At 40.8% G+C, this 26,472-nt stretch overlaps 1 protein-coding gene across 2 annotated transcripts in view; it reads right to left on the bottom strand.

Annotated features, from left to right (window-relative positions):
- Positions 1-11,935, bottom strand: part of TWSG1 (twisted gastrulation BMP signaling modulator 1) — a 78,963-nt gene extending 67,028 nt beyond the window's left edge. Inside the window, exons 1-2 of one of the 2 annotated variants that reach the window (XM_032397853.1) lie at positions 11,145-11,935; positions 8,537-8,690 (exon numbers count right to left, since the gene is read on the bottom strand). In XM_032397853.1, coding sequence (XP_032253744.1) covers positions 8,537-8,659 — 123 coding nt within the window. In that variant the 5' untranslated portion in view covers positions 8,660-8,690; positions 11,145-11,935. Of the gene's footprint in view, positions 1-8,536; positions 8,691-10,587; positions 10,825-11,144 lie in introns of those variants that run through there. The other variant, XM_032397851.1, reaches the window with a different exon arrangement.
- Positions 11,936-26,472: the final 14,537 nt, after the last annotated feature.

Consider the following 26,472-nt stretch of genomic DNA (forward strand, 5'->3'; position numbering starts at 1 on the left):
AGAAAGAAAGAAAGAAAGAAAGAAAGAAAGAAAGAAAGAAAGAAAGATAGATAGATCAACAATGAAACAGTGGCTTTGAACAACACATTAGACCAGAAGGACTAATAGACATACATAGAACATTCCATCCAAAAACAGCAAAATATACTTCTTTCCAAGTACACATTCTCCAGAATAGATCATGTTAGGCCATAAGACAAATATCAATAAATTTAAAAAGACTGAAATCATATCAAGCATCTTTTCTAACCACAATGAAACTAGATATCAATTATAAGAAATAATTCTGGAAAAACCACAAATACATGGAAGCTAAACAACATGCTATTAAACAAAAGATGGGTCAACCATAAAATCAAAGAGGAAATAAAAAAACACATGAAGACAAATGGAAATGAAAACACAACAGTCCGGGCGCCTGGGTGGCTCAGTTGGTTAAGCGACTGCCTTCGGCTCAGGTCATGATCCTGGAGTCCCTGGATCGAGTCCCGCATCGGGCTCCCTGCTCGGCAGGGAGTCTGCTTCTCCCTCTGACCCTCCCTCCTCTCATGTGCTCTCTCTCATTCTCTCTCTCTCAAATAAATAAATAAAATCTTTAAAAAAAAAAAAGAAAAGAAAAGAAAACACAACAGTCCAAAATCTTTGGGATGCAGCAAAAGCAGTTCAAAAAGGGAAGTTTATAGCGATACAGATCTATCACAAGAAACAAAAAAATCTCAAATAAACAACCTAACCTTACAACTAAAGGAAAAAAAAAAAAGAACAAAGCCCAAACCTAGAAAGAGGAAGGAAACAATAAAGATTAGAGCAGAAATAAATAAAATGAAGAGAAAAAACATAATAGAAAACATCAATGAAACCAAGAGGTGGTTCTTTGAAAAGGTAAACCAAATAGATAAATATTTAGTCAGACTCATCAAGAAAAAAAGAGGGAGGGGCACCTGGGTGGCTCAGATGGTTAGGCGTCTGCCTTCGGCTCGGGTCATGATCCCAGGATCCTGGGATTGAGCCCCGTATCGGGTTCCCTCCTCGGCGGGAGGCCTGCTTCTCCCTCTCCCTCTCCCACTCTCCCTGCTTGTGTTCCCTCTCTTGCTGTGTCTCTCTCTGTCAAATAGGTAAAATCTTTAAAAAAAAAAAAAAAAAAAGAGGGAGGGCTCAAATAAAATCAGAAATAAGGGAGGATAAATAACCAACACCAGAGTGATATAAAGGTTTCATGAAAAATATAAAGGATATCATGAGGGGGCGCCTGGGTGGCTCAGTCGTTAAGCGTCTGCCTTCGGCTCAGGTCATGATCCCAGAGTCCTGGGATCGAGCCCCGCATCGGGCTCTCTGCTCCGCGGGAAGCTGGCTTCTCCCTCTCCCATTCCCCCTGCTTGTGGTCCCTGTCTCGCTGTCTCTCTCTCTGTCAAATAAATAAATAAAATCTTTAAAAGTATATGTATATAAAGGATATTATGAAAAATTATATGCCAACAAATCGGACAACTTGAAAAGAAATGGATAATATTCTAGAAACATACAATCTTCCAAAACTGAATCAGGAAGAAATAGAAAGTTTGAACAGACTTATTACTAGTAAAGAAATTGAATCAGTAATCAAAAAACTCCCAACAAGGGGCGCCTGGGTGGCTCAGTCATTAAGCATCTGCCTTCAGCTCAGGTCATGATCCCAGGGTCCTGGGATCCAGCCCCGCATCGGGCTCTCGTGCTCAGCGGGAAGCCTGCTTCTCCCTCTCCTACTCCCCTTGCTTGTGTTCCCTCTCTTGCTGTCTCTCTCTCAGTCAAATAAATAAATAAAATCTTAAAAAAAAAAAAAAACTCCCAACAAACAAAAGTTCAGGATCAGTCAGCTTCACAGAGGAATTTTACCAAACACTTAAAGAAATACTGGGGCGCCTGGGTGGCTCAGCCAGTTAAGCATCTTACTTTGGCTCAGGTCATGATCTCAGGCTCCACACTCAACAGGGAGTGTGCTTGAAGATTCTCTCCCTCTGCACCCCCACTCCCTCTTAAATAAAAAAAATCTTTAAAAAAAAATTAAGCATTAATACCTATTCTTCTCAAACTACTCCAAAAAATAGACGAAGGAAAACTTCCAAATTCATTCTATGAGGCCAGTATCACCCTGGTACCAAAACCAAAGACACCACAAAAAAAGAGAACTACAGGTCAATATCTCTAATGAACATGGATGCAAAAATCCTAACAAAATACTAGCAAACCAAATTCAACAGTACATTAAAAAAAATAATTTACCATGATCAAGTGGGATTTATTCCAAGGATGCATGGGTGGTTCAATATTTGCAAATTAATCAATGTGATACATCATATCAACGCGAGGAAGGATAAAAACAATATGATTACTTCAGTAGATGCAGAAAAAGCATTTGACAAAGCACATTCATGATAAAATTCCACAAAGTGGGTTTAGAGAGAACATGCTCCAACATAAAGGAGCCACATATGAAAAATCCCACAGCTAACATCATACTCAATGATGAAAAACTGAAAGCTTTTCCTCTAAGATCAGGAACAAGACAAGGATGTCCACTCATTACTTTTATTCAACAAACTGGAAGTCCTACCTGCAGCAATCGACAAGAAAAAGAAATAAAAGGCATCCAAATTGGTAAAGAAGAAGTAAAACTCACTCTTTGCAGATGACATGATACTATATATAGAAAACCCTAAAGACTTCACCAAAAAACTACTAGAGCTGCTAAATGAATTCTATAAAGTTGCAGGATGCAGAAATCTACTGCATTTCTATACACTAATAATAAAGTAGCAGAAAGAGAAAGTAAAAAAACAACCCCATTTACAGTTGCACAGAAAGAATATCTAAGAATAAATTTAACCAAGGCGGTGAGAAACCTATACTCTTAAAACTATAAGACACTTATGAAAGAAACTGAAGATGATACAAAGAAAGGGAAAGACAGACTATGCTCATGGACTGGAAGAACAAATATTGTTAAAACGTCCATACTACCCAAAGTAATCTACACATTTAAAGCAATCCCTATTGGGCGCCTGTGTGGCTCAGTTGGTTAAGCGACTGCCTTCGGCTCAGGTCATGATCCCAGGGTCCTGGGGTCAAGTCCCGCATCGGCCTCCCTGCTCAGCAGGGAGTCTGCTTCTTCCTCTGCCCCTCACCCTGTTCTCATGTCCTCTCTCACTCTCTCTCTCAAATAAATTAAAAAAAAAAATAAAGCAATCCCTATCAAAATACCAACAGCATTTTTCACAGAACTAGAATAATACTAAAATTTGTATAGAACTACAAAAGACCTGAATAGCAAAGCAATCTTGAAAAAGAAAAGCAAAGTTGGTGGCGCCACAATTTCAGACTTCAAGTTATATTACAAAGCTGTAGTGATCAAAACAGTATTGTATTGGCACAAAAACAGACACACAGATCAATGAAAAGGAGAGAGAGCCCAAAAAGAAACCCACACCTATATGGTCAATTAATCTACAACAAAGGAGGCAAGAATATGCAATGGGGAAAAGACAGTTCCTTCAATAAACAGTGTTGGAAAAACTGGACAGCTACATGCGAATGAAGCTGGACCACTTTCTTACACCATACATAAAAATAAACTCAAAATGGATGAAAGGCCTAAAAATGAGACCTGAAACCATAAAACTCTTAAAACAAAACATAGGCAATAATGTCTTGGACATCGGTCTTAGCAATATTTTTCTAGATATGTCTCCTGAGGCAAGGGAAACAAAAGCAAACTAGCTGGACTACACCAAAATAAAAAGCTTTTGCACAGTGCAAGAAAAATAAAAGAAAAAACCAAAAAGGTAACTTAGCGAATGGGAAAAGATATTTGCAAATAATATATCTGATAAAGAGTTAGTATCCAAAACATAAAGAACTTCTACAACTCAACACCCAAAAAACCCAAATAATCCAATTAAAAATGGGCAGAGGACCTGAAGAGATATTTTTCCAAAGAAGACATCCAGATGGCCAACAGACACATGAGATGTTCAACATCACTAATCATCAGGAAAATGCAAATCAAAACCACAATGAAGTATAACTTCATACCAGTCAGAAAGGCTACCATCAAAAAGACAAGGAATAACAAGTGTTGGCAAGGATGTGGAGAAAAAGGAACCCTCGTGCACTGTTGGTGGGAATGTTAAGTTAGTGCAAACACTGTAGGAAACAGTATGGAGGTAACTCAAAAAATTAAAAATAGAAATACATACAATACCATATAATCCAACTACCCAAAGAAAAGGAAAACACTAATTTGAAAAGATACATGCTATGTTTATTGCAGCATTACTTATAACAGCCAAGATATGGAAGCAACCCAAGTGTCCATAGGTAGATGAATGGATAAAGAAGAGTAGTGTATACACACACACACACACACACACACACACACACACAGGAGTATTACTCAGCCATAAAAAAGAATGAGATCTTGCCATTTGCGACAACACGGACAGACCTAGAGAATATTATGCTATATGAAAAGAGTCAAACAGAAAAAGACAAATACCATATGATTTCACTTACATGTGGAATCTGAAAAATAAGACAAACATTCTTAAATATAGAGAACAAATTAATGGCTGTGGGGAAGGAGAGATGGGGAAAATAGATAATGGAGATTAAGAGGTATACTTACAAACTTCCAGATATAAAATAAGTCATAGCGATGGAAAGTACTGCATAGGGAATATAGTCAATAATATTGTAATAACAGGAGCACTTGGGTGGCTCAATCAGTTAAGCGTCTGCCTTTGGCTCAGGTCATTATCCCTGGGTCCTGGGATGGAGCCTTGAGTCAGGTTCCCTGCTCAGCGGGGAGTCTGCTTAATCCCACGCTCTCTGCCCCTCTCCCCTGCTTGTGCTCTCTCTTGCTTGCTCTCTCTCAAATAAATAAAATAAAATCTTTAAAAAAGTAATATTGTAATGGTAACTACACTTAATTATAGTGAGCACTAATGTATAGAATTGTCAAATCAACATGCTGTATACTTGAAACTAATGTAACATTGTATGTCAATTATACTTCAATAAAAAAAGAGAGAGAAATGCCTTTCTTACTCTGATTTTTAAAAAAGAGAATATTTAACACATAATAGTTGTTTTCTTTCTTTAGAACTATATAGAACTAGAAGGAAACTCTGAGATCACCTAGCCGGCCAATCTATTTTACACTTAGTATGTATGTATTTTTCAAAGATGTCCATGCCATTTTATGCCATACGCTCTTTTTATGCTCCTCCATCAGAGGTAGGGCCTATGTTCCCTCCACTTAAATCCAGGTGGACCAATGACTATGGTGCAAGTAGTACGTAACCTCGAAGGTGAGACCATAAAAGGCAATACATATTCCTCTAGCTCTCTTTCATGAGGCATGTATCTTGGGAGCCCTGAGCCAATATGTAAGATATCTAGCTAGTCTTAAACCAGCACACTAGAGAGGTCATATAGAGAGACAACTGAGAAAGTAAGTGACTGAGAGCGAGAGAGACAGAATGAGAGTGCTGAAGAATCTTTCTAGCCCAGGTGTTAGACTTATCAGTGAGCCTTCAGATTTGTGAGATCCAGTATAGTAGCCACTAGTCACATGTAGCTATTTACATTTCAATTAATTAAAACTAAATAAAATTTAAAAATCTATTTTTCAATCACACAAGTCATATTCCAAGTGCTCAATAGCCTCATGTGGCTAGTTTCTACTGCACTGCACAAGGCAGATGTAGACTGTTTCTATCATTGTAGAAAGTTCTACAGAATAGTGCTGCTTCAGATAAGTCCAGCCCTCAGCCTTCAAGCTGCCCTAGTGCTGTGTGGTGCAAAGATGAGTTACCCCACCCACCCCGGCAGAATGCAAATTCATGGGCAAAATCAACCTTGTTTTCAGCCACTGATTTCTGGGGTGGTTACATAGCCATAGTAAGAGGAATACAAGGAAAATAAAGCTCAGAATGTGAAATAATCTGCTGGAGTTTTGGAGACCACAAAATCAGTCAAATGGTGGAACTAATCACATTTTCCTTCAATGTCCAATAAGTGTTTGTGAATAAATGAATAAGAAAATCCCTAATTCTCAAGCCTGCAATATTTTTAGCTTCAAATACTCTGCCACTATGTACCAGAAATGTTGTCTCTACCACTCCAGAAAAAGATTTGATGATTCCTGGCTCTGAAGGAACAACAGGAATCTGAGAAACGTTAGCATCACTGAATTAATGGTAAAGAAAACAAGTCCTAGCTTCTTTCCAATGAAATAACTAGAGTCACCATTTAACAGGTGAAGCTCACTCAATTTTCCAGTTTTTACACTCATAGTAGTCTTTACTTTTTGAAGTATTTTGTATTACATATTTTTAAATTAATTAATTTTTAAAAAGATTCGATTTATTTATTTGAGAGAAAGTGTGCACAAGTGGGGGGAGGGCAGAGGGACAAGCAGACTCCCCGCTGAGTGGGGAACGGGATGCGGGGCTTGAGCCCAGTACCCTGAGATCATGACCTGAGCTGAAGGCAGATGTTTAACCAACTGAGCCACCCAGGTGCTCCTACATATTTTTTAATTTAAAAGCAAAAGAAACAAACCGAAAACCTTTGAGGGTATTTATCAATATTAACCAAAAGCTATCTTTTTAAAATACTCCTTTACCAAGCAAGTTATTTTAATAAAATCCAATTTTTAATTATTTGAACTAATGGAAATTATAGATTTGGAGAGTCAAAAATATTGTGGCATTTAAGTGAAATTCTACCTGAACATGAATATAGCAATTGTTGCGATACTTTATTTCTAATAATAATAAAGCTACATTGAAGCAACGTGGGAAGGGGCACCACTTCCCCATCAGACCAGAGCACAAAGCTGGACTTCACATACAGACTACAAAGTTTTCTGCCAGCATGAGCCTAAGCAGACATGCCATATCAAGACTTCCATGTATAAAATTAGATGATATTTAAAATTACTGTTAATTCTTTTTAAGATTATTTGGGGTTTGTTTTTGTTTTTGTTTTTCAGTCATCTCTACACCCAATGCGGGGCTCGAACTCACAACCCTGAGATCGTATCATGGTCTTCCAATGGAGCCAGCCAGGCACCCCGTAAATTGCTAATATCTGTGTTTTAGAGTTCTTATCTTTAAAATGTAGATATTAGAATTATGATAAAACAGTATCAGGAATTTGCCTAAAATTAAGACATAGCTGGGGTGGGCAGTGTAGAGGAACAGAGATGAAACATGGGTAGCCTGAGTTAATTGCCGGACTGCCCTTCACTATACTCCTCTCTTCTTCTATTTATGCTTGAAAAATGTCCACAGTGAAAAAAAATAAAAACAAACCAACCAACAAACTTCTCTATTTCAATGTTTTGATTTGAAATGCAAAGTAAGGGTAAAGAGAGTATGAGATGGTGGCAAACTACACTCAGACAAAGGCCAGGCTTCCAAGGATCTCGAACTATTAATGAGAAGGACCAAAATGTCCAAAATGAATACAAAATACCTCAAATCTATAAAAATCATTATCACTTATAGTACATACACACAACTGCTCCATGTCAGAATTACAGCTGACTCATACCTTACACAGAATTCTAATATGTGTGGTTACCGGATTTCTTAGCCAACAACCAAAAATTAAAAGGGAGGCTAATAAATACAGACACACACAAAAGGCACAAGACTGCAGATGGTCTAACAGGATGAGAAAAGAGAGAACAGCTATATTAACACTAATTAACACAACTTTATGGAGTAATAACCAGTATGGTTAGTGGGAAGGCCACAGGCTTTGGAGTTAAAGACCTCATTCTACAGTCACTTACTAGCTATATGAACCTAACCAAATTACTTAACCTCAATTTTTTCTTCAGAAAAATGACAGTGGTAGCTACATCCCTAGGCTTATCCTGATGACTGAAAGAGACATAATTGTCAAGTGTTTTTGAAGCAGATTCTCCACAATCTCAGCCGACAATTTGCCTGCAATCTTGTGAGAGACCCTGAGCCAGAACCACCCAGCTCAACTGCTTCTAGACTCCTAACCCTCAGACACTGCATGACATAAATGTTTACTGCATTAATTGCTACATTTGGGATAACCGTTGCACAGAATAGACAACTATTACTTTATATAAAGGAACAATTTTTCTATTATTTGACTAGCTTTTTTCTAAATATAGTAATTGAGCTTCTTTGGTATATAAACTAGATAATACAAGAAAACCCTTTACTTTATCTGAATGGAGTGCTCATCACTTTGTAATGGCATATTTATGAAACTGGATATTATTTTCAGCACCAAACTTCTTGAATCTGACCTTGGGAATATGCAAGAAAACTATGGGGGCAAAAACCCAGACCAGTGTGTCATGGTTCAGTACCTCAGGAGCTGACTTAATACTCAGGCCTTACACTGTAACACACACACACACACACACACACACACACTCTATATCTGTATATATGCACTCTTTATCTCTTTTACATTTTAATATTAATAAAAGTACACTTAGTCCTACCTGAATGAGGCATTTGCTGACATCACTAGCACAGAGTGCTTTGTTACAACTCAGTGACACAGGGACCCATGTCAGGAACACTAGGATGGCTAGAGTAAGCATAACAACACAGTGTGTCTTCATGTTTCTTCAGAGACAATCAACTCCCAGGAAGCTAAACAAACAAACAAAAAGAAAAAAAAACACCTTTAATTCAAAGGCAAGGGCTAGGTTAAGAACACATACAGAAATGAAAAGCAAAACAAGACTCATTGTGTTAAGACTTTTGAGTGATCATTTAAAGGACACTCAATGAATGATTAAACAGTCAAAACAAACTACAATTTTTATATAAGTAATGTCTTGTTAGCCAACTTCATATACATATATATACACATATATGATATGTATATAAAAACCATCAGGTTACTGAGGCAAATAACTAGTTTTAATACTGTTCCACTACTATTCAACTTTAGTTTTAGGCCCATTATTCAACTCTAAACTCATATTTAAAACTATTAATATTGTATCATAATTTAAAACATTCAACACATTTTTTTAAAAGATTTTATTTATTTATTTGACAGACAGAGAGCACAAGTAGGCAGAGTGGCAGGCAGAGGGAGAGGGAGAAGCAGGCTCTCCGCTGAGCAGGGAGCCGGACGTGGGGCTCGATCCCAGGACCCCAGGATCATGACCTGAGCCGAAGGCAGCCGCTTAACCCACTGAGCCACCCAGGTGCCCCAATTTAACACATTTTTAAAATGCAAATTATTCTAATGAGTATTTATGACCATCTCATTTTACCTCTTAACATAATTAGCCAGAATGAAGCAGCTGAGAGAAAGGAGTTGACAGTCATTCCTTAAATAACCCAGCAAATAACAAAGAGGATAGTAAATTATTAATTGCATTAAGAACTCTTGAGTAATTTATTAAAATGTGAAGATATTCTTTTAATTCTACACCAAAGGTACCATAGATTCTTCAACATTATTAAGAAGATAGTACACTTTGAAAAACAGAAGGAAAAAAAGACCAGCACAAATCCTGACAGTGGCTAAACCACAGACATGCTTATTAAGCTGTTTTAAAAGATATAACTTCTTGGCATTAAAACAAACCCTCCCAAAAATATAATCAAGTAAAATAAATGACTACTGATGTTGAATATATAAAAGGTGAGTTTATAGGGCCTTTATGATTACTGTAAACTTTTATTCTAAGTATTATAAAGTACAATAAAACAAAAGCAATAAGGTGAAAAGAATAAAGGGCTTTGCACCCGGGATGACTCAATTTTGAAAGAGAAAGCCCTGGTGACTGTTACTGAGGCCCATAAACTATTCTTAAAGACCGTTAGTAACCCAATTTTCTAATTTATTTAACACCACATACACAGTCGGATGATTTCTGGTGCATATTCGTGGGGGCCAAAGAAGGTATTTGAAAAGTGATTTTTATCCATAACTAGTTTTCATCCTACACTCACTAAAAATGGGATTTTTTTTTTCCATCTCTTCTGGTTGTCTTCATACTACTCCCAAAATCTTACTGGAAAAAGTATTCAAGTAAATAAGGGCATATATAAAGCAGGTAACAAAATTATTTAAAGGGCCTCCCTTTTTTTTTTTCCTAAGGAGTGAGGAACGATACCACAGCGGAACTGTTTTCCTACGTCGGGACCAGTTTCTCAGGCTCTGGCGACCTGTGTGTGGTCCCAAGGGGGATGGCACTGACAGCAGCCTTTGTGCGCTGCACGGAGCCCCTGCTGCCGGGTGAGGAGGCAGAAGCCACGGCGGCTCTTCACCCTCGGCTCACCGACGCGCCGCTGACCAGCGAGGCAGCGGAGAGGGCCGCTGAGGTGCCGCCGGCCTGCGTGCCCGCGCCCAGCACCCACCGGGCGGCGCCCCCACTTTGTCCTGCGCGTAGGCGGGGCCCAGGCCGCGCGGGAGCTGCTCCGTTTCTCCCGGCCCCGAGAGCCCGCCGCGGCCTCGGCCTCCAGAGGCCGGTGCTCTGGGCCCGGACCCTCCCCGGCCGCAGACCCTGCCCCGCCTGCTCCCGCTCACCGTGCGCCGCGGCGCCCCGAGGCCGCCTAGCCCTCGTTCCCCCGCAGGTCGGCCGAGCTCTGGGCGAGCCGCGGGGCTGTGCGAGGGAGGCAGGCCGCGCCTCCGCGCCGTCCCTCAACGCAGCGCCCGCGAGCCTCGGGCACCTTAAAGAGACAGGCCCGCCGCCACCCTTCCCCCACCCCCACGCAGTTTCCCCTGTCCCTCCGCCCGCCTTCGGTTCCACGCTGCCGCCAGCTCCCGCCAGGAGGCGTCTCTCACTCCCGGGGCGCTCCTGTCAGCGCACGCCCCGGGCCCGCCCCTCCCCGCCTGCGGCCCGCCAGGCCCACCGCCCCGCCTCCAGTCTGGTCCCGGCGCGGCCCGCACGAAGGCCCCGCCCCCAGCTGCGGCCCCGCCCCCGACTGGGACTCCGCCCCGCTCACGCACGAAGGCCCCACCCCGCCCTCCGGTCACGCCCAACAGAGGCCACACTCCCGCCCCCAGGGACACCCACTCGGGCACCCACGCGCGCCTTGCCCCCGCCCTTCCCTGCCCCCATCTTGGATTTCTCTGTCGCCTACCTGGGGCTGCGGCTTACTTTCTGTGAGGCCCAGTCTCAGCGCTTGGCCTGTGTTCTTCACGGAGCCGAGAATGCGACGTGCATTAGCTCAGTGACTCCCCACGGCAACCCTGTGAAGCAGCTGTATCTGTCCCGTTATGGGGATTCAAGACCTAGTGGTGGAGCAGCCCAGCCCGTTACCCTTGAACTCTTGTTATCTGACGTCGGAGGCAGGATTTATTTAAACTGCACGTTTCTGGGCTCTGTCTCAGACCTACTGAATAAGGATCTGCTAGGGTAGAGTCTTCGTTCAGCAGTTCACTAAAATTTGCTGCGCCCTCAATGAGTGCCTGGCACTGGGCTTAGCACGGGAAATAGAAGAGAGGAGGCGCCGTGGGTGCTGTTCAAGAAGGAGGCCACTGGTCTTCGGAGAGGATGGACAGGCGGCTACACAGATGGCTACAGCGCACCACCGCAATCCTCAGTCGGAGAGGGCTCCAGGAGCATGTATGACGCAGCACTCATTTCAGCCTGTACTTGAGAAGAATGAATTGATTCGGCCGACAGTAAACATGTAGATAAAGGCATTTGAGATTTATGCTCAGTTCTTTCCCACAACCCTGGGAATTTGCTTTTTAAAAAGATTTCAAAGTGATTAAGTTGGAGCCCATTGAGCTAGATGAGCCACAAGGTACTTTCCCCTTGGAAATGGTGACCTAGTGATAAAGTCTTCAACTAGTAGTCAAAACAGAAAGAATGGAAAGTGTTGATTGGCTGAGGGGGTGGATTACATTAATGATGTCAGTCCATTTTTGTACAGTAAGTGAATAAGTATGCATGTTAAAAATCATCCCTGAAAATTATCTTAAAGAAGTAATTAAGAGTGTACACAAATTTAACTTTAAGGATCTTATTCTTTGGCATTACTTACTAATTAAATGAATTACGATACTCCAGTGCAGTGAACTAAATCAGCTATTAAAACATGATATTGTGGATCAGAGGTTCTCACATTTTTGGTCTCAGGACCCCTTTACACTCTTGAAAAGTACTGAGGACACCAGAGAGGTACTTTTATGTGTGCTATCAAAACTTCTTATATTAAAACTGAGAAATTTAATGAGGTATCTGGGTGGCTCAATCAGTAAAGCCTCCCACTCCTGGTTTCAGCTCAGGTCATGATCTCAGGGTGCTAAGATCAAGCCCCAAGTTGGGCTCCATGCTCAGCACTGAGTCTGCAACTGCATGAGATTCTTTCCCTCTCCCTCTTCTTCCCCCTCTACCCCTCCCTCCACTCCTTGCATGCCTGCTCTCTATCTCTTAAATAAATAAAATCTTTTTTAAAAAGAGAAATTTAAGAAATATTTGTTGTTTCACTTAAAAATAATAGACTCTCTTGTATGGTAACATGAATAACATTTTATGAAAAATAAGTACATATTCAAAAACAAAAAATGGCATTATTTTACATTTGTGCTATTCTGTTTAATGTCAAAGTTAATAAAAGGCAGCTGGATTTTTATGTCTGCTTGTGCATTTATACTGTTGCAATATCGTGTATTATGTAGCCTCTAGGAAACTTGTGACAGGAGAATGAGAAAGGCAAGTAATGTTTTAGAATTTAAATAAAAAGAGTTTGGAGCTCATGAACCCCCTGAAAAGGTCTTGGGACTCCTAGGGTCCCCAAATTACACTTTGAGAATTAGTATTGCAGATGGCAGTACTAATATATTGTTGGCATGGAGATATTCATGATATATCAACATTTTAAAGTAGTGGATAGGGGTGCCTGGGTGGCTCAGTCAGTTAAGTGTCTGCCTTCAGCTCAGGTCATGATCCCAGGGTCCTGGGGTCAAGTCCCGCATCGGCCTCCCTGCTCAGCGGGGAGCCTGCTTCTCCCTCTCCCTCCCAAGGAGCCCGCTTCTCCCTCTCCCTCTGCTTGCTACTATGCCTGCTTGTGTACTCTCTCTGTCAAATAAATAAATAAAATCTTAAAAAAAAAAGTAGTATATATATTTTTAGAATGATTAATATTAAAATAGTGTATACAGTTATTTTCCCAGTGGGGAAAACTACTCTGTCTCCCAAGGGGCCAGCACTTTAGGGGCTGGGGATTCTGTTTTGGAACCCACAGTCCCATTCTCAACCTCTCTCTACTTGGCTGACTCAACTAAATGAGCCGATCTGGTTTTACAGATCTGAATTAAAGTGAGCCACAGCCTATCAGCCTCCCGGCCTGCTGTTGTGGGAGGGAAGATCTACTGGGGATGGAAGGCCCATTTGAAGAGAAACCTCCTTTCTCCATCATTCTCTTCCCTTCTAGCCTTCCTATTTGTTCTGTTATGGATCTACTGCAAAGCTATCTAAAGAATGAGGAAAGAAAATGGATTTCTTGCACGCCTGGGTGGCTCACTGGGTTAATCGTCTTTAAGCATCGGACTCTTGATTTCGGCTCAGGTCATGATCTGAGCGGTCATGAGTTTGAGCCCCTCATCCAGCTCTGCCCTCAGCATGGAATCTGCTAAATTTCTCTCTTTCCCTCTCCCTCTACCCCTCCCTCTGCTCATGCACCCATGTGCGAGAGCTCTCTCTCTCTCAATAAATAAATTAAAAATATCTTTAAAAAATAGTAATAAATAAATAAATAAATAAATAAATAAATAAATAAATTCATTCCCTTGCCGTTATCTCTGCTATGAATGGTTGTTGATCCACCAGGTAAAAGGAACAGTACTCCTCTGCATGGGAGTGGGGAGTAAGGGGCTGGGGTGGGCGTGCCAAGGGGCTGCAGGAGACCCAGCAGACCACTGGGGAAGCATGCAGACCCCACCTGCTTGGAGAAGATGCTATTTCAGCAGAGATTTGCAAAGGGCTATCAAGGACTATTGAGATATTTACAAAGCATTCTCAAAAGCCCCTAAGGCTTCCCAAAATTCAGTATTTACACGTGGCTCATTGTTGCTTACCAAATTAGGTCTAAACTCTGTAACTTATTTATTTAAAATATTTATTAATTTATCTTCATTTACCTTTTGTCCCCTTCTCATCATGGAAGTAATACATGCTTAGCTGGGGAAAAATGTTAAATTATGGAACTTCATAATGAGTGCCCCTTGCCATTTTAGCCCCCAGCGGTTGCTCCTAGTTTTGAGTATATTTCTTCTTTTTGTAGTCACATACACTAACATATGTTTGTGAAAAATGAAATTATGTTAAGAATACTTCACTACAACTTGCTTTTTCCACTTAGCATATCTAGAACATCTTTTCATGCCAGTATATGCAGATCTTTTTTGATGTCACACAAATATTCTCCATAAGCTAAACTGGTTTATTTTCACACTTTGTATTTTTCCAATCTTGTATTTCTGTACATTCTTCTTTTTGCTCAGGACAGGATTCTTACTTTTTTTTCTAGCTACATAAATCCTACCCACTCTTGAAAGCCTGTTCAAATATCACCCTATTCAGATATCAAAAATCATCTTCCGTGACTCAACACAGTGCCTGGCACATAGTAGGTGAATGAATTGATTAAAGGAATGACTTCCCTGGCTGAAGGCCCCAATAGCCTTTGAGCTCCTAAAGCATTTATTTGCACTGACATTTCACTATTATTGTATATATGTTTTGCTTGCTCAACTAATTTTAGAAGCTTCTTTAGGGCAGGAATCATGTCTTTAATGTCTCATTTCGCTGTGTGCAGGGATTCTCAGGCTCTTGGAAGATCTGCAAAAACTAGGACCGATGGTCTCACCTGTATTAGCCAAAATGACAACAGTAATGAAGATGTGAAAACAATTAGTGAAAAAGATAAGGATGCACAGAGTCAAGAGCTTAATGGTTACTTTAAGAAACAAGGAAAAGCAGGGGCATCTGGGTGGCTCAGTCAGTTAAGCGACTGACTCTAGGTTTTGGCTCAGGTCCTGATCTCATGGGTCATGAGATACAGCAGGCCCATGACATCAGGGAGTCTGCTTGAACTTCTCTCCCTCTGCCCTTCCTCCCACTCCTGCATGTGCCTGCATTCTCTCTCTCTCTCTCAAATAAATAAATAAATAAATAAATCTTTAAAAAAGAAAGGAAGGAAGGAAAGAAGGAAGGAATGAAGGAAGGAAAGAGAAAGAAAGAAAGAAAGAAAGAAAGAAAGAAAGAAAGAAAGAAAGAAAAAGAAAGAAAGAAAGAAAAAGCGAGCAGAGATCAGTGGTGCTTGGAATAATCCGAAAGACTTCCTGGAGGCTTATGCTTGGTCTGAAGGGAAGTTCAGACTTGAAGGGGCAGAGAGGGGGATTTGGGGGTGGAGGTGATGAGAGGTGAGTGACCAGAGTGGGGCTGGCTGGGAGGAGGAGTGTCCTAGCAGCAAACCACCCAGGACAGCCTCAGTCCCTCAGTCCTCAGAGCTGCACCACCTTACAAGAGAGGAGCACCAAGTACCTAAGAACTTAATGTTGTCTGTGTGTGTTAAAATTCATGTAAGATAAAATTTATCATTCTAACCACTTAAAAGTATATAATTTGGTGGCATTTAGTATAGTCACAATATTAAGCAACCATCACCACTATCAAATTCCAGGACATTTCTCTCACCTCAAAAGGAAACTCAATACCCATTAAGCAATCACACAACCCCCACCCCACCTTGGCAATCACTAGTCTATTTTCTGTCTCTATGGGTTTGTCTCTTTGGGACATTTCAGATAAATGGAGTCAGACAATATTTGGCCTTTTTATCTGGCTTCTTCACTTAGCGTAACGTTTTCTTTTCTTTTAAAAGATTTTATTTATTTTTTTGAGAGAGAGAGAGCAAGAGCAGGTGGAGTGGCAGAGGAAGAGAGAGAAGCAGATTCCCCACTGAGCAGGGAGCCGAACATGGGGCTCAATCCCAGGACCCCAAGATCATGACCTGAGCAGAAAGCAGATACTTAACTGACTGAGCCACCCAGGCGACCCTGAACACTTGCTTTAAATTCCTTTGTGTATATAACTAGGAGTGGAATGGGTCATATGGTAACTCTATGTTCAACTTGTTGAGAAACCGCAACACTGCCTTTCACAGCAGCTGTGCCATTTCACATTCTCACCAGCAATGTATGAGAGCTCCAATTTCTCCACATCCTTGCCAGCATTCGTATTTTCCATAATTTTGATTATAGGCATCCCAGTGGGTGCAAAATGGTGTCTCATTGCAGTGCCTAATTATTTTTTTTCATATGTTTATGGCTTGCTTTTTCCAGGAAGGATTGAAAGAAGCTTAGAAAAATACAAATGATACAGGAATGGTCAAATAACCACATAGGGAATTTGAAAGGAAGGAACATAAGGTCAAGAGAATAACACTGGGCACAGAGTGGCACAAAAATGACTCGTTGTCAGATAGATTTTAAGCATTCTCACAGCAAACGCAAAGAAAGAAAACACAACCCATCACAACATCCACAGTATTTGTAGAATAAAAATGAACTAGAAGTACCGCTTTTCCTAATATTCATTCTTGAGAGAACGTTCTCCCACAGGTTCCCATGAAAAACTGCATTGAATGATTCAACAGAAATATATATTGGACAAATAAGTTGAGGATCTATTGTGTGCCAAGCACTGGGTTAAGCATTGGCTATTGGCTATTTTAAAACTTTATCTCCCAGGGCGGAGCAAGATGGTGGAGGAGTAGGAGACCTGGATTCCCTCTGGTCCCAGGAATTCAGCTGGATGGGGATTAAACCATTCTGAACACCTACGAACTCAACAGGAGATCGAAGAAAAGAATAGCAACAACTCTCTGAACAGAAAAGCGACCACTCTCTGGAAGGTAGGACGTGCGGAGAAGTGAATCCGAGGTGATATTCGATATTCGGGAGGATAGACGGCAGGGGAGGGGCCTCCGTCGGCCGCTTCTGGCAAGTCATAGAGCCGGGGAGCACAAAATCGGAACTTTTAGAAGTCGGCTCCACTGAGGGACGTCGCTCTGGTGGCTAAGCTGGGGGTGGAACCCTCGCGGGACAGTGTGGTCTCAGGACCCTCGGGGTCACAGAAAGACCGGGGTTGCCTGAGTGCAGCAGAGCTCCCAGGTATCGGAGCAGGGAAGCCGGCTGCAGGGACGGAGCCGAGGCACGGGCTCTCAGCTCGGGGTTGCCATAAACCGTGATCTGCGGCACAGTTGGGCCACTGCTCCTCCAGCAGGGACCAACAAGCGGCAGATCCGGGGAGACTCCCCTTCCTCCCCCGGGAGGAGCGGCGCGGGAGCGCACCGCGGGGATCTGCTGGGTTTGGAGACTCCACACGGGGTCGGGTGCCAGAGATAGAAATGCTCGGTCACAGGCCAGGTGAGCACAGAGTGCGGCCGGAGACCGGGGAGATGGGAGTGACTGACGGCTTTTCTCTGGGGGCGCACTGAGGAGCGGGGCCCCGAGTTCTCGGCTCCTCTGGGTGGAGATTGGGAGGCCGCCATTTTCACTCTCCACCTCCAAAGCTGTACGGAAAGCTTGCAGGGAACAAAAGCTCCGGAGAGCAAACCTGAGCAGATTACTTAGCCCGGACGGCAAGGGCGGGGCACTTCCACCTCCGGCAAAGACTTTTGGAAACCATGGCAACAGGCCCCTCCCCCAGAAGATCAGCAGGAACAGCCAGCCAAGACCAACTTTACCCATCAATGAGAACGGCAGAACTCCAGCGCTAGGGGAATACTGCACATAGAATTCATGGCCTTTTTCCCATGATTCTTTAGACTTCAAAGTTAATTTTTTTTTAAGTTTCTTTTTCTTTTTTTGAATTTTTCTTTTCCCTTTATCAACCAACATCTTATCAATCCCTTTTTAAAAAAATCTTTTTTATTTTTCATTTTTGAGTCATATTCTATCCCTTCATAATTGTTCTCTCTTCAAAATTTTGGGATACAGTTCCTTCTAACAGACGAAAATATACCCTAAATCTCTAGTGTCTGGCTTTGTTCTAGTCTCCTGCCTGGTCACATTCTCTCCACCCCCCCCCCCTTTTTTTTAAATCCTCTTCTTTCTTTTTTCAATCAACTTCTTATCTTATCAATTCCTTTTATAAAATCTTTTATAATTTTCATCTTTACAGTCATATTCCATCCCTTCATCACATTAACCCTTATTTTTGTACATATATAAGTTTTTCTTTCTTTAAAATTTTGAGAGGCACTGTCTTCTAACAGACCAAAATACGCTCAAAATCTAGTGTGTGGCACTGATCTATGTACCAGCCTGATCATATTTGATCATATTCTGTTTTTTTTGTTTGTTTGTTTTTATCTTTTTCTTTTTCTTTTTTTTCGTTTTTCTTTCTTTCCCTTTCTTTTCCCCTGGTTTCAGGTCTCTTCTGATTTGTTTAGGGTATATTTTTCTGGGGACGTTGTTACCCTGTTAGCATTTTGTTCTCTCATTCATCTATTCCCCTCTGGACAAAATGACAAGACAGAAAAAATCACCTCAAAAAAAAAAAGAACAAGAGTCAGTACCGACTGCCAGGGACCTAATCAATGCGGACATTAGTAAGATGTCAGAACTAGAGTTCAGAATGACTATTTTAAAGATAATAGCTGGGCTTGAAAAAAGCATGAAAGATATTAGAGAAACCCTTTCTGGAGAAATGAAAGAACTAAAATCTAACCAAGTCGAAATCAAAAAGGCTATTAATGAGGTGCCATCAAAAATGGAGGCTCTAACTGCTAGGATAAATGAGGCAGAAGAAAGAATTAGTGATATAGAAGACCAAATGATGGAAAATAAAGAAGCTGAGGAAAAGAGAGATGAACAACTACTGGATCACGAGGGCAGAATTCAAGAGATAAGTGATACCGTAAGATGAAACAATATTAGAATAATTGGGATCCCAGAAGAAGAAGAAAGAGAGAGAGGGGCCGAAGGTATACTGGAGCAAATTATAGCAGAGAACTTCCCTAATTTGGGGAAGGAAACAGGCATCAAAATCCAGGAGGCACAGAGAACCCCCCTCAAAATCAATAAAAATTGGTCAACACCCCAACATCTAATAGTAAAACTTACTAGTCTCAGAGACAAAGAGAATCCTGAAAGCAGCTCGGGAGAAGAGATCTGTAACCTACAATGGTAGAAACATTAGATTGGCAACAGATCTATCCACAGAGACCTGGCAGGCTAGAAAGGACTGGCATGATATATCCAGAGCACTAAATGAGAAAAATACGCAGCCAAGAATACTATATCCAGTTAGGCTGTCATTGAAAATAGAAGGAGAGATAAGAAGCTTCCAGGACAAACAAAAACTAAAGGAATTATTTGCAAACACGAAACCAGCCCTACAAGAAATATTGAAAGCAGGGTCCTCTAAGCAAAGAGAGAGCCTAAAAGTAACATAGACCAGAAAGGAACACGGACAATATACAGTAACAGTCACCTTACAGGCAATACAATGGCACTAAATTCCTATCTTTCAATAGTTACCCTGAATGTAAACGGGCTAAATGCTCCAAACAAAAGACACAGGGTATCAGATTGGATAAAAAAAACAAGACCCATCGATATGCTGTCTGCAAGAGACTCATTTTAGACCCAAAGACACCCCCAGATTGAAAGCGAGGGGGTGGAAAACCATTTACCATGCTAATGGACACCAAAAGAAAGCTGGGGTGGCAATCCTTATATCGGACAAATTAGATTTTAAACCAAAGACTGTAATAAGAGATGAGGAAGGACACTATATCCTACTTAAAGGGTCTATCCAACAAGAAGATCTAACAATTGTAAATATCTATGCCCCTAACATGGGAGCAGCCAATTATATAAGCCAATTAATAACAAAAGCAAAGAAACACATCGACAACAATACAATAATAGTGGGGGACTTTAACACCCCCCTCACTGAAATGGACAGATCATCTAAGCAAAAGATCAACAAGGAAATAAAGACTTTTAATGACACACTGGACCAAATGGACTTCACAGATCTATTCAGAACCTTCCATCCCAAAGCAACAGAATTCCCATTCTTCTCTAGTGCCCATGGAACGTTCTCCAGAATAGTTCACATCCTAGGCCACAAATCAGGTCTCAATCAGTACCAAAAGACTGGGATCATTCCTTGCATATTTTCAGACCACAATCCTTTGAAACTAGAACTCAATCACAAGAGGAAAGTCAGAAAGAACTCAAAATCATGGAGGCTAAAGAGCATCCTACTAAAGAATGAATGGGGTCAACCAGGAAATTAAAGAAGAATTAAAAAAATTCATGGAAACCAATGAAAATGAAAACACAACTATTCAAAATCTTTGGGATACAGCAAAGGCAGTCCTAAGAGGAAAGTATATAGCAACACAAGCCTTTCTCAAGAAACAAGAAAGGTCTCAAATACACAACCTAACCCTACACCTAAAGGAGCTGGAGAAAGAACAGCAAATAAAGCCTAAACCCAGCAGGAGAAGAGAAATAATAAAGATCAGAGCAGCAATCAATGAAATAGAAACTGAAAGAACAGTAGAACAGATCAATGAGACTAGGAGCTGGTTCTTTGAAAGAATTAACAAGATTGATAAACCCCTGGCCAGACTTATCAAAAAGAAAAGAGAAAGGACCCAAATAAACAAAATCATGAAAGAGGAGAGATCACAACCAACACCAAAGAAATACAAACAATTATAAGAACATATTATGAGCAACTATATGCCAGCAGATTAGATAATCTGGAAGAAATGGATGCATTCCTAGAGATGTATCAACTACCAAAACGGAACCAGGAAGAAACAGAAAACCTGAACAGACCTATAACCACTAAGGAAATTGAAGCAGCCATCAAAAATCTCCCAACAAACAAGAGCCCAGGGCCAGATGGCTTCCCAGGGGAATTCTACCAAACATTTGAAGAAGAATTAATACCTATTCTTCTGAAACTGTTCCAAAAAAATAGAAATGGAAGGAAAACTTCCAAACTCGTTTTATGAGGCCACCATTACCTTGATCCCAAAAGCAGACAAAGACCCCATCAAAAAGGAGCATTACAGACCAATATCCTTGATGAACACGGATGCAAAAATTCTCACCAAAATACTAGCCAATAGGATCCAACAGTACATTAAAAGGATTATTCACCACGATCAAGTGGGATTTATCCCTGGGCTGCAAGGTTGGTTCAACATCCACAAATCAATCAATGTGATACAATACATTAATAAAAGAAAGAACAAGAACCATATGATCCTCTCAATAGATGCAGAAAAAGCATTTGATAAAGTACAGCATCCTTTCTTGATCAAAGCTCTTCAGAGTATAGGGATAGAGGGTACATACCTCAATATCATAAAAGCCATCTATGAAAAACCCACAGCGAATATCATTCTCAATGGGGAAAAACTGAGAGCTTTCCGCCTAAGGTCAGGAATGCGGCAGGGATGTCCACTATCACCACTGCCATTCAACATAGTATTAGAAGTCCTAGCCACAGCAATCAGACAACAAAAAGAAATCAAAGGCATCCGAATTGGCAAAGAAGAAGTCAAACTCTCACTCTTTGCAGATGATATGATACTTTATGTGGAAAACCCAAAAGACTCCACCCCAAAACTGCTAGAACTCATACAGGAATTCAGTAAAGTGGCAGGACATAAAAGCAATGCACAGAAATCAGTGGCATTCCTATACATCAACAACAAGACAGAAGAAAGAGAAATTAAGGAGTCGATCCCATTTACAGTTGTACCCAAAACCATAAGATACCTAGGAATAAATCTAACCAAAGAGGCAAAGGATCTGTACTCAGAAAACTATAAAATACTCATGAAAGAAATTGAGGAAGACACAAAGAAATGGAAGAACGTTCCATGCTCATGGATTGGAAGAACAAATATTGTCAATGCTACCTAGAGCAATCTACACATTCGATGCAATCGCCATCAAAATACCATCCACTTTTTTCAAAGAAATGGAACAAATAATGCTAAAATTTGTATGGAACCAGAAAAGCCCCCAAATAGCCAGAGGAATGTTGAAAAAGAAAAGCAAAGCTGGCGGCATCACACTTCCGGACTTCCAGCTCTATTACAAAGCTGTCATCATCAAGACAGTATGGTGCTGGCACAAAAATGGACACATAGATCAATGGAACAGAATAGAGAGCCCAGAAATGGAGCCTCAACTCTATGGTCAACTCATCTTCGACAAAGCAGGAAAGAATGTCCAATGGAAAAAAGACAGTCTCTTCAACAAATGGTGTTGGGAAAATTGGACAGCCACATGCAGAAGAATGAAACTGGACCATTTCCTTACACCACACACAAAAATAGACTCCAAATGGTTGAAAGACCTCAATGTGAGACAGGAGTCCACCAAAATCTTAAAGGAGAACACAGGCAGCAACCTGTTCGACCTCAGCCGCAGCAACTTCTTCCTAGAAACATCGCCAAAGGCAAGGGAAGCAAGGGCAAAAATGAACTATTGGGACTTCATCAAGAGAAAAAGCTTTTGCACAGCAAAAGAAACAGTCAACAAAACCAAAAGACAACCGACAGAACGGGAGAAGATATTTGCAAATGACATATCAGATAAAGGGCTAGTATCCAAAATCTATAAAGAACTTCTTAAACTCACATCCAAAGAACAAATGATCCAATCAAGAAATGGGCAGAAGACATGAACAGGCATTTTTCCAAAGAAGACATCCAAATGGCCAACAGACACATGAAAAAGTGCTCAACATCGCTTGGTATCAGGGAAATCCAAATCAAAACCTCAATGAGATATCACCTCACACCAGTCAGAATGGCTAAAATTAACAAGTCAGGAAATGACAGATGTTGGCAGGGATGCGGAGAAAGGGGAACCCTCCTACACTGTTGGTGGAATGCAAGCTGGTGCACCCACTCTGGAAAACAGTGTGGAGGTTCCTCAGAAAGTTGAAAATAGAGCTACCCTATGACCCAGCAATTGCACTCCTGTGTATTTACCCCAAAGATACAAATGTAGGGATCCAAAGGGGTACGTGTACCCCGATGTTTATAGCAGCAATGTTCACAATAGCTAAATTGTGGAAAGAGCCAAGATGTCCATCGACAGATGAATGGATAAAGAAGATGTGGTATGTATATACAATGGAATATTATGCAGCCATCAAAAGGAATGAAATCTTGCCATTTGCAACAACATGGATGGAACTGGAGGGTATTATGCTGAGTGAAGTAAGTCAATCAGAGAAAGACATGTATCATATGACCTCACTGATATGAGGAATTCTTAATCTCAGGAAAGAAACTGAATGTTGCTGGAGTGGTGGGGGGTGGGATGGATGGGGTGGCTGGGTGATAGACATTGGGGAGGGTGTGTGCTATGTTGAGCGCTGTGAATTGTGTAAGACTGATGAATCACAGACCTGTACCTCTGAAACAAATAATACATTATATGTTAAAAATAAAAAAAAAAGAAGAAGATAGCAGGAAGGGAAGAATGAAGGTGGGGAAATCAGAGGGTGAGAAGAACCATGAGAAACTATGGACTCTGAGAAACAAACTGAGGGTTCTAGAGGGGAGGGGGGTAGGGGGGATGGGTTAGCCTGGTGATGGGTATTAAAGAGGGCACATACTGCATGGAGCACTGGGTGTTATACGCAAACAATGAAGCATGGAACACTACATCAAAAACTAATGATGTAATGTATGGTGATTAACATAACATAATAAAAAAAAATTTTAAAAACTTTATCTCCCATTTTTTCCTTATTATGGTTATGTTTTCCTCTAGTTTTCTGTACATACACAGACTTTAAAATTCGATTAACATACTTATTTACTGGTTCCATCATTCCTTTTATTTCTCATCCAATTTCTATTTTTTTATGGTTAAGGGTCATAATTTCCTGCTTCTTTACATGCCTGATCAAGTTTTTAAAGGTTTTATTTATTTATTTGAGAGAGACAGAGATAGGGATAGAGATAGCAAAAGAGAGAGAGAGCACAAGCAGGGAGGAGAGGAAGAAGCAGGCTTCCCGGTGAGCAGGGAGCCCGAAGTGGGGCTGATCCCAAGACCCCAGAATCATGACCTGAGCCAAAGCCACCCAGGCACCGCATATGCCTGATCATTTTTTACTGGTTATTTGACATTGTAATTTTTCCATTGTTGGTTATTGGATTTTGTTGTATTCCTTTAGTGATGGATTAAGTTCAGTTGTGCAATTGAGTTACCTGGAATAAGTTTGATTTTTTTTTTTTAATATTTTTTTTAAGATTTTATTTTTAAGTAATCCCTACACCCAATGTGAGGCTCAAACTTACAACCCTGAGATCAAGAGTCATATGCTCTACTACCGACTGAACCAGCCAGGTGCCCCTTGTTTGATCTTTTTTTTAAAGATTTATTTGACTGAGAGAGAGAGAGAGCACACAAGCAGGGGGAGCAGCAGGCAGAGGGGGAGGGAAAAGCAGGCTCCCCACGGAGCAGGGAGCCCGATGCGGGGCTTGATCCCAGGACCCTGGGATCATGACCTGAACTGAAGCCAGATGTTTAACTGATGGATCCACCAGGCACCCCTGGTTTCTTTTTGAAGCTGATTTTTAGGATTGACCAGAGGGGATTCAGGGCTTATTTGGCCTCACAAAGGCAATGTCCTGCTGAGTACTCTATTTGATGCCCTGGCTATTAGATCTTTCCTCCTTGGCTGATGGGAACACAAACTATGCCCAACCCTCTTGTGAGGTCATAGGATTTGTTCTGCTACTTCATCATCAATGGAAGTGAAAATGTGGAAGAATTATTTTTAGCATGTAAAAAGAATAAATTTCTGTGCCTCTGTTCAAAGAGAATTATGTTATAATGTATTTACTCTGGTATAGAGGTGACTAATAGGGAAAAGGCTTTGGACTATTAATACAAATGTACTTTCGAATTAAAAAGCATTAACATACTGCCACGAAAAATTGTAGCCTGTTTCCCCAAAATCAATAGGGGAAAATATTGGTGCCATCATGTAGAGTTCAGAATGAATATACGGAGGGGATAGCTTGCTTCAGTAATTATTTTTACTCATGATTAGGAGCTTCAAGATTAGGAGAGTTGACTTACCATAACCCAGTGGAAATACATTGTATAGTAAAAGATTGCTTAGAGAGTATAAAAAGCCCCTGAGAAAATTCTAAAATAACCCTAAGAATTAGAAGAATCATATCCTTAGCAGCATATATTTTGTAATATTAGGACATTAGATTGCTAGGCAGTCTTCCTATCAGAGTTCAGAGTTCTGTATGTGAACCCTGTCTGATCTTCACGACATTGAAGAATTCTCACGGTGGAGAATTTGGGAGATTTTGCTACTGTGGATCTATCTTGTTGGCTAGAACAGTCCTGTGCATAATCCAAAATACTTAGTTTCCCATGCAGAAAAATCTAATGGCTGTGGAATTCTGAATGAAATTAGACTCATAAGCCTATTCTAAAGTTATTAGTTCAGCCTAGAGTTCTAAAAGTTACTTTGTCATCCATTCCATCTGCCTGGGAATTTTTTAGTTCCAACTTGTTCTAATAGGGCTGGATTGAAAATATGAGGCTAGGTGAGGAGTCTATCTGAGAAGGTATTTGCTCCTTGGTCTAAAAGAACCAGATGTTCAGTTCTCTGTAAGGGAAAGCAGGCAAAAGAATGACTGCTGAGATGGTAATATGTTTTAGCACAAGAATTCATCTCAGTACTAAGATGTTCATTGAACATCTTTTTTTGGATAATAAAAATTTGCAAAATACCTAAGTGTCTAAGAGGAAACTGGTTAAATAAATTATGGAATGTCCATATGATGAATGTTTAATGAAATGGTAAATTATTTTGCTATCAAGTAAAAACATTATGTGAGATATCTATCTATCTAATTATCTGTTTATCTATCTATATCACATGGCACCTTTGTCAAAAGCCTGTCACTTTATTTTATTTTTTTAAAGATTTTATTTATTTTACAGAGAGAGAGAGAGAGAGCAGAAGAGGGGGAGTGGCAGACAGAGGGAGAGGGAGAAGCAGGCTCTCCGCTGAGCAAGGAGCCGGATGTGGGGCTCAATCCCAGGAAACTGACCTGAGCCGAAGGCAAATGCTTAACCAAATAACCCACCCAGGCACCCCAAAAGCCTGTCACTTTAAAAAACTGACCGTGTTTGTTGCCAATAACGTTTGACCTTTCAAGTGAAAATTAGAATTTTGGAAAACTTGTAATTGTCGCTTACAGCTTCACAGCTTCCTAATACTTAAAAGACATTTCTGATGAAATCAGTGGTGATATTAACAAGTGTGAATTTTGGTATTATATGAGTTCTGTCAACATTTGGAAGACACACATAACACAGTGAATCAATGTTTTCTAAATGATCAATACACGATGTTAAAAATCATTC

Source organism: Phoca vitulina, unplaced genomic scaffold, assembly GCF_004348235.1.
Source record: "Phoca vitulina isolate PV1807 unplaced genomic scaffold, GSC_HSeal_1.0 scaffold105, whole genome shotgun sequence".
NCBI classification, from domain to species: Eukaryota; Metazoa; Chordata; class Mammalia; order Carnivora; family Phocidae; genus Phoca; species Phoca vitulina.